Source organism: Panulirus ornatus, chromosome 46, assembly GCF_036320965.1.
Source record: "Panulirus ornatus isolate Po-2019 chromosome 46, ASM3632096v1, whole genome shotgun sequence".
Classification (NCBI taxonomy): domain Eukaryota; kingdom Metazoa; phylum Arthropoda; class Malacostraca; order Decapoda; family Palinuridae; genus Panulirus; species Panulirus ornatus.
This window is the reverse complement of record NC_092269.1, coordinates 8240689-8255913: the sequence shown is the minus strand read 5'-3', so window position 1 is coordinate 8255913 and position 15225 is coordinate 8240689. Positions and strand designations below refer to the sequence as shown.

The window sequence follows — 15225 nt, the reverse complement described above, 5'->3', positions numbered from 1 at the left end:
CTTATACCTCTGTAATTTGAGCACTCACTCTTTTCCCCTTTGCCTTTGTACAATGGCACTATGCACGCATTCCGCCAATCCTCAGGCACCTCACCATGAGTCATACATACATTAAATAACCTTACCAACCAGTCAACAATACAGTCACCCCCTTTCTTAATAAATTCCACTGCAATACCATCCAAACCTGCTGCCTTGCCGGCTTTCATTTTCCCGCAAAGCTTTTACTACCTCTTCTCTGTTTACCAAATCATTTTCCCTAACCCTCTCACTTTGTACACCACCTCGACCAAAACACCCTATATCTGCCACTCTGTCATCAGACACATTCAACAAACCTTCAAAATACTCATTCCATCTCCTTCTCACATCACCGCTACTTGTTATCACCTCCCATTTACGCCCTTCACTGAAGTTCCCATTTGCTCCCTTGTCTTACGCACCCTATTTACCTCCTTCCAGAACATCTTTTTATTCTCCCTAAAATTTACTGATAGTCTCTCACCCCAACTCTCATTTGCCCTTTTTTTCACCTCTTGCACCTTTCTCTTGACCTCCTGTCTCTTTCTTTTATACTTCTCCCACTCAATTGCATTTTTTCCCTGCAAAAATCGTCCAAATGCCTCTCTCTTCTCTTTCACTAATACTCTTACTTCTTCATCCCACCACTCACTACCCTTTCTAAACAGCCCACCTCCCACTCTTCTCATGCCACAAGCATCTTTTGCGCAATCCATCACTGATTCCCTAAATACATCCCATTCCTCCCCGACTCCCCTTACTTCCATTGTTCTCACCTTTTTCCATTCTGTACACAGTCTCTCCTGGTACTTCCCCACACAGGTCTCCTTCCCAAGCTCACTTACTCTCACCACCTTCTTCACCCCAACATTCACTCCTCTTTTCTGAAAACCCATACTAATCTTCACCTTAGCCTCCACAAGATAATGATCAGACATCCCTCCAGTTGCACCTCTCAGCACATTAACATCCAAAAGTCTCTCTTTCGCACGCCTGTCAATTAACACGTAATCCAATAACGCTCTCTGGCCATCTCTCCTACTTACATAAGTATACTTATGTATATCTCGCTTTTTAAACCAGGTATTTCCAATCATCAGTCCTTTTTCAGCACATAAATCTACAAGCTCTTCACCATTTCCATTTACAACACTGAACACCCCATGCATACCAATTATTCCCTCAACTGCCACATTACTCACCTTTGCATTCAAATCACCCATCACTATAACCCGGTCTCGTGCATCAAAACCGCTAACACACTCATTTAGCTGCTCCCAAAACACTTGCCTCTCATGATCTTTCTTCTCATGCCCAGGTGCATATGCACCAATAATCACCCACCTCTCCCCATCAACTTTCAGTTTTACCCATATTAATCGAGAATTTACTTTCTTACATTCTATCACATACTCCCACAACTCCTGTTTCAGGAGTATTGCTACTCCTTCCCTTGCTCTTGTCCTCTCACTAACCCCTGACTTCACTCCCCAGACATTTCCAAACCACTCTTCCCCTTTACCCTTGAGCTTCGTTTCACTCAGAGCCAAAACATCCAGGTTCCTTTCCTCAAACATACTACCTATCTCTCCTTTTTTCACATCTTGGTTACATCCACACACATTTAGGCACCCCACTCTGAGCCTTCGAGGAGGATGATCACTCCCCGCGTGACTCCTTCTTCTGTTTCCCATTTTAGAAAGTTAATACAAGGAGGGGAGGATTTCCGGCCCCCCGCTCCCGTCCCCTCTAGTCGCTTTCTACGACACGCGAGGAATACGTGGGAAGTATTCTTTCACCCCTATCCCCAGGGATAATATACATATATATATACATATACACACACACACACACACACACACATATGCACATACACCCACACACACACACATACATATATATACATATGAAAAATGTAAGAACAATTTAGAAACAAACTTTTAGCTTGAAATGAATGAAAAAAAAAAAAAAAATGAATGTCACATAATGGTTCAACCTCTGGCTCTGGAAAAGGAAATGTACAATTTATTCACACAAACGTCAATAGCAGTTCTCATCAATTTCACCACTGTGTCAATAAGCTTCAATGTCTAAGCTACATTTTTCTCCAACTTCACTATTTTCTTGTCAAAAACACCATGCATGAAAACTATCACTCCATTAACACAACTATAAACATTTACTTCCCCTTTAAAAGTTCTGGGGAAGTCTGTTAACTTATAAACATTTTTTTGTTTCTTACTGATTATTGTAAACTTTAAAAGTTGCTCAGTGTTACCTGGTTTCATAGCTCTCTTTGATGGTTGATATAGAGTGTCATCCTTACACTGTTTTCCTTCATGTAGGAAGGCATCATCCCACCTTAACAAGGGTTATGTTAGTTCAGGAAGTTTTGTGTGGCACGATTAACTGCCAAGCCCTGCCGAGTTGCGGGATTCATGTAGTTTCCATTTGTTTTACAAGTTAAGACTGTCATCATTGCCTGAGGGGATCAGTAAAGAAACTCTGCTCCTCCCATCTCACCCCACCCCCAACATATGAAGTACTTCTAACCCAAAACATCATCCCCCTTTCAAAAAAACATGAAAATATACTCATGAAACACAACTCAAATCTAGCCACAAACTGTACAAAATCCATAGTAGGAGAGTCATGAAAAACCTGCACAATTTCAAAACAAGTGCTCACCATCTTTTCAACTGCATTACCTTTCAAAATACAATTGAGACCTTAAAGAACTTTCTTGCAGTTAGCCTTTATAGCATCTTAAGCATCCACAAAACAATTTGGTCCAGTTGCACTCCAAGTACTCAGGTATCTTAAACTACTTGCTGGTTACACAATAAAATCATAAACATCTGGGAACTTGCTAGGATAGTACCCATCCTGAAGCCCTCCAAACCACCCACCTTCCCTCGCTACTGTCATGAGTAACCAAACTCCTTGAAAAACTAATCCACAAAAGAATCAAGCAAAATGTCCTACTCTCACCCACAGAGTGTGGCTTTAGACCCAGTTACTCCACTATCATTTTGGTTATGGACTTTACAACACATCTTGGATGGTTTCAGCTGATCACAACTGTCCTTTTTCACAATACTAATGGTAGTAAATATTGAGAAAGCTTTTGATACTGTTATCATACCCATTCCTCAACTACTGCTGGCTACACATCCCATCCTGAATTCCTTCAAGCTACCCAACTACCTTTCTTCCTGTCACATCATACCATGACTCTCATCAATATCAGGACTCCTAGGAAAACTGTTACACTGTAAAGCCAGCCAGAATGTCCCACTCATGACTTGACCCATTTGCCTTACGTACACCATAATGTTGGTTCACTTTCTCTCTTCTATAGTTATTACTTTGGTTTTTGCTCCCAAGAGCTGGCTGCTTGTGTGCCCACACTACTAGCTAGACCCTGCCATACTCAGCAAGCCCCTGCATTACATGATTATTTAGTGGCTAACAGCAACTCAAGGGTGGGGCAGTTCGATACCTGCCTCTTTTCCTACTTGTCGAAGCTTTGGAACTCTACTTTTTCATGTCTTTCACAATAAGTATGACTTGGCTCATTTCATAATTCTCTGTATTTCAATCAAAGCATGGTCTTGATGTGGTCTTTTGTCTGTGACTGGAACTTAAAAGAGAAAATGGCTTTAGACCCCAATCACTCCCATACTACTCTTGTTATGGACTTCACATTATGCATCCAGCATGGCTTAAACTAGTCAAAGCCTTCCTTCTGCCTAGTACTAGTGGCAGTAGATATCAAAAAAACATTTGAAACTTATCCCCTGACATATCCTTCCACAGGAAATGCTTGATAATGACATCCATATGAATGACAAAAGAGGTTAATCACCTTCATAACTGGCAGAGTCATTTATGAATACTTCATCTTCTTTATATGTAGATGGCCTCATAGTCACATTGCAGCACTGTAGCTCTGCCCAAGCAACAAAAAACATGGTATAGAATCTCATGATTAGAACTAGAATGGCTGTAAAACCTAACCTAACCCCTCACAGATTTATCCAACATGTATCCTGTCATCACTTTGAATGGATAACCATTCACTTCACTCACTAGTGACAGTATCTCAGAGGTCTTCAACAGACTAAATATCCTGATAACATTTGCCAGCTCTTGGTTTGAACAAGAAAAAGAGATTCTTAGCATTTACTCCAATTAGCTTATTTGCTTCCTCCTAGACTATGCTTCATCTGATGGACAAACAACAGCCTTGCTCACATTTTCATGTATAATGCACCAGAAACAAAGCTTACCATCCTCAGTCAAGCCCCATAGGGCATTCCACAGTTTACCTTGACTGCTTCATATGTCCTTGTTCAGCCCATTGACAGCATGTCCCTTCCCCCATATACCATTTGACTCCAGTTCATTCTATCTCCTGTATGAGTTTTACTTCCCTGAGAGTTCAGACCGAGAAACCCCGAAGCCTCTTTAACTCCTTCAGCCCATTGACAGCATGTCCCTTCCCCCATATACCATTTGACTCCAGTTCATTCTATCTCCTGTATGAGTTACCTCCCTGAGAGTTCAGACCGAGAAACCCCAAAGCCTCTTTAACTCCATTCTTCCATCTCCTTTTTGGTCTCCTCCTTTCCATTCTCCTTCCTTTTCTGACTTGTAGCTTTTCATATTCAGTCTTCTCATTTTTTTCATGTTTCCAGACCATTTCAGCACACTCACTTCAGCTGTTTCAGTCGCACTTCCCTTACTGTCACACCTCGTACAGTGAGTTCAGCTGCCTCATTCATAATCCGCTTACTGTCACGCTTCTTTTGTACAGTGTTATTCCTTACACAGTCAACCAACCTCTCTCTGTGTTGTCATCAAAATATTTGATATCCAAAACATGCACCCTCTTCTGTTCTTTTACATTCAAGGTCCAAGACACATCACAACAACGCTTCTCCTTCCACACACTCCTTGGTGTACCTGGGACCTTATCCTCTCTCCCACCCTGTGACACTTTAACCTCCATGGTTCATCTGCATCTAAGTACATATTCACCCCAAAGTTTCGTCTTTCACACACTGTTCCAAACTCTTTCAATGTTTGTGGAGTTCTCTTGAATATGCAACCAAAACATATACAGTGGTTGAGATAAACCAAAGTAGTCTTTGTGGGCTTGTCAGTGGGTGGTAGCTATAGAGTGGATGTATGCAAATGAAATCATTATTCATATGTTCTTGAAGGTGTCTCATGAAGATGGGGAAGACAAGTAGGTAACAATTGTTTAGACAATAAAGAAAGAACTGAGCAAATTAATTCAGATATTGTCAATGCTGATAAGTGAATACATGGTTTTGATGAAGTAGTAAAAGAAATTTGAGTACATAGGAGCATCAGTGATAAAACCGTGTTGGGCTAGTATAAGCTGATAGCTACATTGGTTACATTTCTGTTGCATTGTAAGTAATAGAAAATTCTTAGTTCTTGATTGGAATATGACTGTTCTACAGAAAGCTTTATATCGTATTTTTTTTCGTAAAGATAACAATTCAGTTTTTATTCGAGTTGTTCCATCTTTCCCACCGTCAAGGTATTGTTTTAATATAGGTCTGAAGAGTGCAATATGTGGTAAATATATTACCTGAAATATGAATTATGTTATTTAGTGTTTAGGTCTCTGTTAACTTGGTATATTTTCATTTTCTGCTCTTTTGATTAACATATAATCCCAACGTTAACAGGAACACAAACAGTGTTGTAAGGAATAGTAATGGTATCGAATATTGTTAACATTGGATATACTGTATTGGACAAGCACTTCTTTAGTGGATGGGCAATCTACTTTATGCAACAGATTTTTTTTCTTGAGGTGAAGTAGAAAGAAAGGAAGAATATTGCAGAGTGCATTGAATATGTGAGCTAGAAGAGACAAAAGCATTAACTGAACAGTTTATGTATGAGTGATAATTTTATTTGTGAATTATTATAATGTTGAGTTCACTTGTATTTGTGTATCTTACAGATTAGCTGTGTATTGCTTGAAAGATGCTCTCCTTCCCTTACGTTTATTAGACAAGCTCATGTGCATAATCAACTACATGGAGATGGCTCGAGTGACAGGTGTTCCTTTGTCGTACCTCCTTACTCGTGGCCAACAAATTAAGGTTATATCACAGCTTCTTAGAAAGGTATGCTTTTTTATGTGATTACTAATATCAAAATTCTTTATGAAGTAGAAGCTAGGGTTGTACATCATGTGATGTATATAAGTAACCTTTTTTTTGTAAGTATCATCCGGTCTGAGTTCATTAGCAACCTTGTTGTTACAGGCCAGCCTGTTGAGTTATTCCTCAGTCCAGGTCTTGAATACTCAAGCAAATCCTTTTTTTAATGTATGTACAGTTTGCAAAAGTTAAATTTTGGAAGGTGGTAAATTACTTTCATTTATGGTCTTTTCTAATTTACAGGCTGTTGAACAAGATTTAGTCCTGCCAGTTCACAAAGGTGCAGGAGAAGATGCGTATGAGGGAGCAACAGTGATAGAACCACGCAAGGGCTACTATGATAAGCCAATAGCTACGTTGGATTTCTCGTCTCTGTATCCATCTATCATGATGGCCCACAACCTCTGCTATACTACATTGCTGCAGGGGCCTAACAAGGCTCAGGAATATGGGTATGATTAGATCATGTATTTTGATTTTGATATAAATTTTCACATTGAAAACTCATTTCTCTTGTTCATATTCTGTCTCTGCATCTTTTCCTCTTAAGTTAGAATACTATACCCGTGCATTTTGAATTTTTGTTTTTTAGAGCACAGTTGACTCAAGGATTTCATTTGATTTTACTCCTGTAGTTGGATATCTTATTTTCTGCAATTAGCAGTAGGTTAGGAAAACTGCAGTGCAGTAAGATTCCAATCTGTGCCTGAATGTTGAAAACAGTTATTCCAGTATCTTCTTGTATTATTCTAGATTCACTTTGATAAAATACCTAATTATCGTTCTTATTCTATTTTATTTATTATACTTAGTCACTGTCTCCCACGTTAGCGAGGTGGCACAAGGAAACAGTCGGAAGAATGGCCCAACCCACCCACATACACATGTATATACATAAACGCCCACACACGCACATATACATACCTAAACATTTCAGTGTATACATACATATACATACATACATACATGTACATAATTCATACTTGCTGCCTTCATTCGTTCCCATCGCCAACCCGCCACACATGAAATGACACCCCCTCCCCCTGCGTGTGCAAGGTAGCACTAGGAAAAGACAACAAAGGCCACATTCATTCACACTCATTCTCTCGCTGTCATGTGTGATGCAACGAAACCATGGCTCCCTTTCCACATCCAGGCCCCACAAAACTTTTCATGGTTTTCCCCAGACGCTTCACATGCCCTGGTTCAATCCATTGATAGCATGTCGACTCCGGTATATCACATCGTTCCAATTCACTCTATTCCTTGCACGCCTTTCACCCTCCTGTATGTTCAGGCCCTGATCTCTCAAAATCTTTTTCACTCCAATCTTCCACCTTCTATTTGGTCTCCCACTTCTCCTCGTTCCCTCCACCTCTGACACATGTATCCTCTTTTTCAATCTTTCCTCATTCATTATCCCCATGCGACCAAACCATTTCAATACACCCACTTCTGCTTTATCAACCACACTCTTTTTATTACCACACATCTCTCTTACCCTTTCATTACTTACTTGATGAAACCACCTCACACCACATATTGCCCTCAAACATTTAATTTCCAACACATCCACCCTTCTCCGCACAACCCTATCTATAGCCCATGCCTGCAAGCATATAACATTGTTGGAACCACTATTTCTTCTTACATACCCATTTTTGCTCTCCAAGATAATGTTCTTGCCTTCCACACATTCTTCAATGCTCCCAGAACCTTCGCCCCCTCCCCCACCCTGTGACTCGCATCCACTTCCATGGTTCCAACCACTGCTAAATCCACTCACAGATATCTAAAACACTTCACTTCCTCCATTTTTTCTCCTTTCAAACTTACCTCCCAATTGACTTGTCCCTCAACCCTACTGAAGCTAATAACCTTGCTCTTATTCATATTACTCTCAGCTTTCTTCTTTCACACACTTTACCAAGCTCAGTCACCAACTTTTGCAGTTTCTCACTCGAATCAGCCACCAGCGCTGTATCATCAGGGAAGAACAACTGACACTTCCCACGCCCTCTCATCCACAACAGACTGCATACTTGCCCCTTTCTCCAAAACTCTTGTATTCACCTCACTAACAACCCCATCCATCAACAAATTAAACAACCTTGGAGACATCACACATCCCTGCTGCAAACTGACATTCACTGGGAACCAATCACTATCCTCTCTTCCTACTCTTACACATGCCTTACATCCTTGATAGAAACTTTTCACTGCTTCAAGCAACTTACCTCCACAGGGCATTTCTATCAACTCTATCATATGCCTTCTCCAGATCCATAAATGCTACACATAAATCCATCTGTTTTTCTAAGTATTTTTCACATACATTCTTCAAAGCAAACACCTGATCCACACATCCTCTTCCACTTCTAAAACCGCACTCTTCTTCCCCAATCTGATGTTCTGTACATGCCTTTACCCTCTCAATCAGAACCCTCCCATATAATTTCCCGGGAATACTCAACAAACTTATACCTCTGTAATTATTGTTCTTATCTTCAGGAAATAACATCACGAACAAATAAACATTGGCCTCACTTGCATGAATCTCATCTTTAGCTGTCATTAATATTGTATTGAAACAAAAGACTGCCGTCCGCATGCAAGTTTCACTTACTCCTCTATGGTATACTGTGACTGATTCATATGCTCTTGTTTATAGCCACATGTGCTATATGAATGGTCAATAAGTCCAAACCTTGTGTGCCATATATTCTGAATTGAAGGGACCATAGGTGTAGAGGCATGTATACATGCCAAATTCAATTGCAGTTCTAATTAGCATGCAAAAATGTCCATAAGGCTCATTTACATAGTGAAAATGATGCTGAAAAAATGCAGTATGCTCATCCAACTCAGGCCTTCCCTGGTACACCAGTGTTAAGTAAACAAGATTTAGGTAATGCACAGAATTTTACAGTTTTGTCTCCCAGACAAGTATGTTGTAAATGATATTTACAGCAGTTATAGAAAAAACATTTTTTATTTGAAGTATGTAAATGGTGTAATTTTATATGTGCTCATAAGTTGTGTTGAAATATAAGTAAGTTGTATTGACATATATATAAGTTAAAAAGGAAAGTTCTTGATACATTAACGTGCATATTGTGAAATATACATATCACTGGACTAAAAGTAGAAGGGCAAATATGAAAAATATTTCCTTTTCTTTTAAGGCTTTCTCCAGGGGACTATATCAAGACTCCTTCTGGAAATTATTTTGTTAAAGCATCAACACGCAAGGGTCTTCTTCCAGAAATTCTTGAGTCTCTTTTAGGAGCGAGGAAAAAAGCCAAAAATGACCTTAAGAATGAGACAGATCCTCTAAGAATGAAGGTGAGTGGACACAGATTTTCTGTGAACTATTGTGCATCTAATGAAAGAGTATGGAAGTTTTAGAGGAGACAAAATTGATGAAGTTGATGGGATTTCAAAGCTTACATGACATGGAGTGTCTATCCATAAAAACACCAAACAGCAATAGTACCATTGTACATTCATGACTCACATTTATTTCAGACCATTTACTTTTGCCATTATTTACTCTCACATAAACAATGCTTCTGTTTTAGAAACTTATAACAAGATTTAGAAGTCTTCCACTGTTATTGGCTCAAACAACAGAATCCTAATGAAAAACAACAAACTCTGGAGGAATTACAGTATATTTGATAAAAAAGATTTGCAAGTATTGACTTTGATTGGACTATGTTTACTGCATCAAGAGTTTAGTCTTAGGAAAGAATTAGGATGCAGAACTGAGTCTTAAACACAGGGATGCAAGCTCTCCCTTACTTATGACCCATGCGGTATGATCATCTGTACATAAAACCGCAGAAAAGATATAGATTAAAAAATAGATTAAAAAAATAGGTGAGAAAAAATACTTCCCACGCATTCCTCACATGTCATACAAGGCGACTAAAGGGGACGGGAGTGGGGGGCCAGAAACCCTCCCCTCCTTGTATTTAACTTTCTAAAAGGAGAAACAGAAGGAGTCATGTGGGGAGTGCTCATCCTCCTCGAAGGCTCAGCTTGGGGTGTCTAAATGTGTGTGGATGTAACCAAGATGAGAAAAAAGGAGAGATAGGTAGTATGTTTGAGGAAAGGAACCTGGATGTTTTGGCTCTGAGTGAAACGAAGCTCAAGGGTAAAGGGGAAGAGTGGTTTGGGAATGTCTTGGGAGTAAAGTCAGGGGTTAGTGAGAGGACAAGAGCAAGGGAAGGAGTAGCACTACTCCTGAAACAGGAGTTGTGGGAGTATGTGATAGAGTGTAAGAAGGTAAATTCTAGATTGATATGGGTAAAACTGAAAGTGGATGGAGAGAGATGGGTGATTATTGGTTCATATGCACCTGGGCATGAGAAGAAAGATCATGAGAGGCAGGTGTTTTGGGAGCAGCTGAATGAGTGTGCTAGTGGTTTTGATGCACAAGACCGGGTTATAGTGATGGGTGATTTGAATACAAAGGTGAGTAATGTGGCAGTTGAGGGAATAATTGGTGTACATGGGGTGTTCAGTGTTGTAAATGGAAATGGTGAAGAGCTTGTAGATTTATGTGCTGAAAAAGGACTGGTGATTGGGAATACCTGGTTTAAAAAGCGAGATATACATAAGTATCCGTATGTAAGTAGGAGAGATGGCCAGAGAGCGTTATTGGATTACGTGTTAATTGATAGACGCGCAAAAGAGAGACTTTTGGATGTTAATGTGCTGAGAGGTGCAACTGGAGGGATGTCTGATCATTATCTTGTGGAGGCTAGGGTGAAGATTTGTACGGGTTTTCAGAAAAGAAAAGAGAATGTTGGGGTGAAGAGAGTGGTGAGAGTAAGTGAGCTTGGGAAGGAGACTTGTGTGAGGAAGTACCAGGAGAGACTGAGTACAGAATGGAAAGAAGGTGAGAACAAAGGAGGTAAGGGGAGTGGGAGAGGAATGGATGTATTTAGGGAATCGGTGATGGCTTGTGCAAAAGATGCTTGTGGCATGAGAAGCGTAGGAGGTGGGTTGATTAGAAAGGGTAGTGAGTGGTGGGATGAAGTAAGATTATTTGTGAAAGAGAAGAGAGGGGCGTTTGGACGATTTTTGCAGGGAAAAAATGCAAATGAGTGGGAGATGTATAAAAGAAAGAGGCAGGAGGTCAAGAGAAATGTGCAAGAGGTGAAAAAGAGGGCAAATGAGAGTTGGGGTGAGAGAGTATCATTAAATTTTAGGGAGAATAAAAAGATGTTTTGGTAGGAGGTAAATAAGGTGCGTAAGACAAGGGAGCAAATGGGAACTTCAGTGAAGGGGGCTAATGGGGAGGTGATAATAAGTAGTGATGATGTGAGGAGGAGATGGAGTGAGTATTTTGAAGGTTTGTTGAATGTGTTTGATGATAGAGTGGCAGATATAGGGTGTTTTGGTCTAGGTGGTGTGCAAAGTGAGAGGGTTAGGGAAAATGATTTGGTAAACAGCGAAGAGGGAGTTAAAGCTTTGCGGGAGATGAAAGCCAGCAAGGCAGCAGGTTTGGATGGTATTGCAGTGGAATTTATTAAGAAAGGGGGTGACTGTATTGTTGACTGGTTGGTAAGGTTATTTAATGTATGCATGATTCATGATGAGGTACCTGAGGATTGGCAGAATGCTTGCATAGTGCCATTGTACAAAGGCAAAGGGGAGAAGAGTGAGTGCTCAAATTACAGAGGTATAAGTTTGTTGAGTGTTCCTGGTAAATTATATGGGAGGGTATTGATTGAGAGGGTGAAGGCATGTACAGAGCATCAGATTGGGGAAGAGCAGTGTGGTTTCAGAAGTGGTAGAGGATGTGTGGATCAGGTGTTTGCTTTGAAGAAGATATGTGAGAAATACTTAGAAAAGCAAATGGATTTGTATGTAGCATTAATGGATCTGGAGAAGGCATTTGATAGAGTTGATAAAGATGCTCTGTGGAAGGTATTAAGAATATATGGTGTGGGAGGCAAGTTGTTAGAAGCAGTGAAAATTTTTTATTGAGGATGTAAGGCATGTGTACCTGTAGGAAGAGAGGAAAGTGATTGGTTCTCAGTGAATGTAGGTTTGCGGCAGGGGTGTGTGATGTCTCCATGGTTGTTTGATTTGTTTATGGATGGGGTTGTTAGGGAGGTGAATGCAAGAGTTTTGGAAAGAGGGGCAAGAGTGCAGTCTGTTGTGGATGAGAGAGCTTGGGAAGTGAGTCAGTTGTTGTTCGCTGATGATACAGCACTGGTGGCTGATACATGTGAGAAACTGCAGAAGCTGGTGACTGAGTTTGGCAGTGTGTAAAAGAAGAAAGTTAAAAGTAAATGTGAATAAGAGCAAGGTTATTAGGTACAGTAGGGTTGAGGGTCAAGTCAATTGGGAGGTAAGTTTGAATGGAGAAAAACTGGAGGAAGTAAAGTGTTTTAGATATCTGGGAGTGGATCTGGCAGCGGATGGAACCATGGAAGCGGAAGTGAATCATAGGGTGGGGGAGGGGGCGAAAATTCTGGGAGTGTTGAAGAATGTTTGGAAGTTGAGAACATTATTTCGGAAAGCAAAAATGGGTATGTTTGAAGGAATAGTGGTTCCAACAATGTTGTATGGTTGCGAGGCGTGGGCTATGGATAGAGTTGTGCGCAGGAGGGTGGATGTGCTGGAAATGAGATGTTTGAGGACAATATGTGGTGTGAGGTGGTTTGATCGAGTAAGTAATGTAAGGGTAAGAGAGATGTGTGGAAATAAAAAGAGTGTGGTTGAGAGAGCAGAAGAGGGTGTCTTGAAATGGTATGGTCACATGAAGAGAATGAGTGAGGAAAGATTGACCAAGAGGGTATATGTGTCAAAGGTGGAGGGAACGAGGAGAAGTGGGAGATCAAATTGGAGGTGAAAGATGGAGTGAAAAAGATTTTGAGTGATCGGGGCCTGAACAAGCAGGAGGGTGAAAGGCGTGCAAGGAATAGAGTGAATTGGAACGATGTGGTATACCGGGGTCGACGTGCTGTCAATGGATTGAACCAGGGCATGTGAAGCGTCTGGGGTAAACTATGGAAAGTTCTGTGGGGCCTGGATGTGGAAAGGGAGCTGTGGTTTCGGTGCATTATTACATGACAGCTAGATACTGAATATGAATGAATGGGGCCTTTTTTGTCTTTTCCTAGCACTACCTCGCACACATGAGGGGGGAGGGGGTTGTTATTCCATGTGTGGCGGGGTGGCAATGGGTATAGATAAAGGCAGACAGTATGAATTATGTACATGTGTATATATGTATATGTCTCTGTGTGTATATATATGTGTACATTGAGATGTTTAGGTATGTGTATTTGCGTGTGTGGACGTGTATGTATATACATGTGTATGTGGGTGGGTTGGGCCATTCTTTTGTCTGTTTCCTTGTGCTACCTCGCTAACGCGGGAGACAGTGACAAAGCAAAATAATAAAATAAAATAAAATAAAAGTTACACTTGGTCGTACATCTATCAGTGCTAACGGCTGCGTGTGTACAATAGTGACTGTCAGGCGATATGCTGGCATTGTGTACATAACAGCATCTCTCTCAGTTACCATTCAGTAAGTGCGTTATTCATGTGAATCTAACAAATTTTTGTGCTGGATTAAACCATTTTTGTATTAAACTCCAAAGAAGATGACAAGCAAGAGGAAAAACCTATCACGTGTTGATAGATCTGGCAAGAAGTCGAGGACGACGCTTGATTTTAAGTGGAAAATGAAGGAAGAAAAAAGTTAATGTGAGTGCCTGTGATCTACAGTTGTCCCATTCTACGGTCTTCACAATTTTAAAGGACGAAAAGAAAATATGCAAGGCAATGAAACGTTTAGCAGGCATGTTCTGCAATAATAAGAAAGCAACGACAAGGGCCCATCCACAAAATAGAAAAGTTGTTGATGTTGTGGATGGAAGATCAAGTTAAAAAACATGTACCACTAAGCTTACTAACAATTTAGGTGAAGACTAGAAGTCTTTTTGAGACTTTGAAGGAGCGAGCCTGAGAGGATTACGTCGAGAACTTCATAGCATGTAATGGTTGGTTCAATAGATTTAAAAGAAGATATAGCTTGCGCAACATTCAAGTCACAGGTGAAGCACAAGCAAGTTCTGACAAAGGAGCTCCGAAAAGGTAAAAATAAACCAAAGAATCTTTTTTTTTTCTTGATAAACTATTGAGTGATTTGAAAATATTTCTGTTCATAAAACTGGTTAAACAAAAATGATATAATCATGATAGAACCAGCCTAACATGGAAAATAAGAATAATGATATATGAACTGAAGAATCTTAGACAATAAAAAGAAACTACAGTATCATATAATAAAGCTGGTTAATAAGAAATGAGATCATCATCATAGGAATTGAGTAGGATAAAAGAATGCTGTACAGGTTTATGAATTCTACATACCTTGCTGACATACTTCTGATTTACATCCAATTTAAGATCTTACCAGTTGGTCAGAATGGAACTCAGACATATGTCGGGAATGGCTGTATATTGATTTCAGTGGTTGAGGGAAGATCTTCAATCAAGAGATAAAAGAGGCTAGGAAACAGAAGAAAAGCCTGAAGGACATTTGAAAAGATTAAGTGGATAGGTCAAATTGTCAAGGACTGTAATATTGGTCTGAATGAAGGAAAACCTGAAAACTAATTTATAGGAAGAAGGGGGAAGAGCCTAAAGTTGGAAGTTCAGAAATCATTAATGTATGCCAGTTCCTCTTGGAAACATTTGAAATATCAAGGGCTATTATAGAAGATTCCTCTAGGTCCCCAAGAAAGGGACACCAAATGCGAGTCAGGTAGGAAAGAGTACAACTTTTTCAAAGTCATAATGTTAACCAGAGATATGACCAAGAAACTTAAGGTGCATGAGAAAGTGAGGATGAGAATGTATTGTAAGATTTTTAAAGGTGTTTTAAAGATTCTTAAAGTGTATTTTAATGATTTTTAAAGTGTGTTTTAAAGATTTTTAAAGTGGTGAAATTAAAAGTGTTATG

The 15225-nt window shown here is 39.9% G+C and overlaps 2 protein-coding genes across 4 annotated transcripts in view; one reads left to right on the top strand and one right to left on the bottom strand.

Moving 5' to 3' along the window:
- The window catches only part of LOC139763118 (apoptosis-resistant E3 ubiquitin protein ligase 1), a 323876-nt gene that overhangs the window by 69362 nt on the left and 239289 nt on the right, over positions 1-15225 (bottom strand). The window lies entirely within an intron of this gene.
- Positions 1-15225, top strand: part of PolD1 (DNA polymerase delta) — a 102600-nt gene that overhangs the window by 46841 nt on the left and 40534 nt on the right. For all 3 annotated transcript variants that reach the window (XM_071688780.1, XM_071688777.1, XM_071688778.1), the window contains exons 13-15: positions 6029-6194; positions 6474-6682; positions 9416-9575. In XM_071688780.1, coding sequence (XP_071544881.1) covers positions 6029-6194; positions 6474-6682; positions 9416-9575 — 535 coding nt within the window. The remainder of the gene's footprint in view (positions 1-6028; positions 6195-6473; positions 6683-9415; positions 9576-15225) is intronic.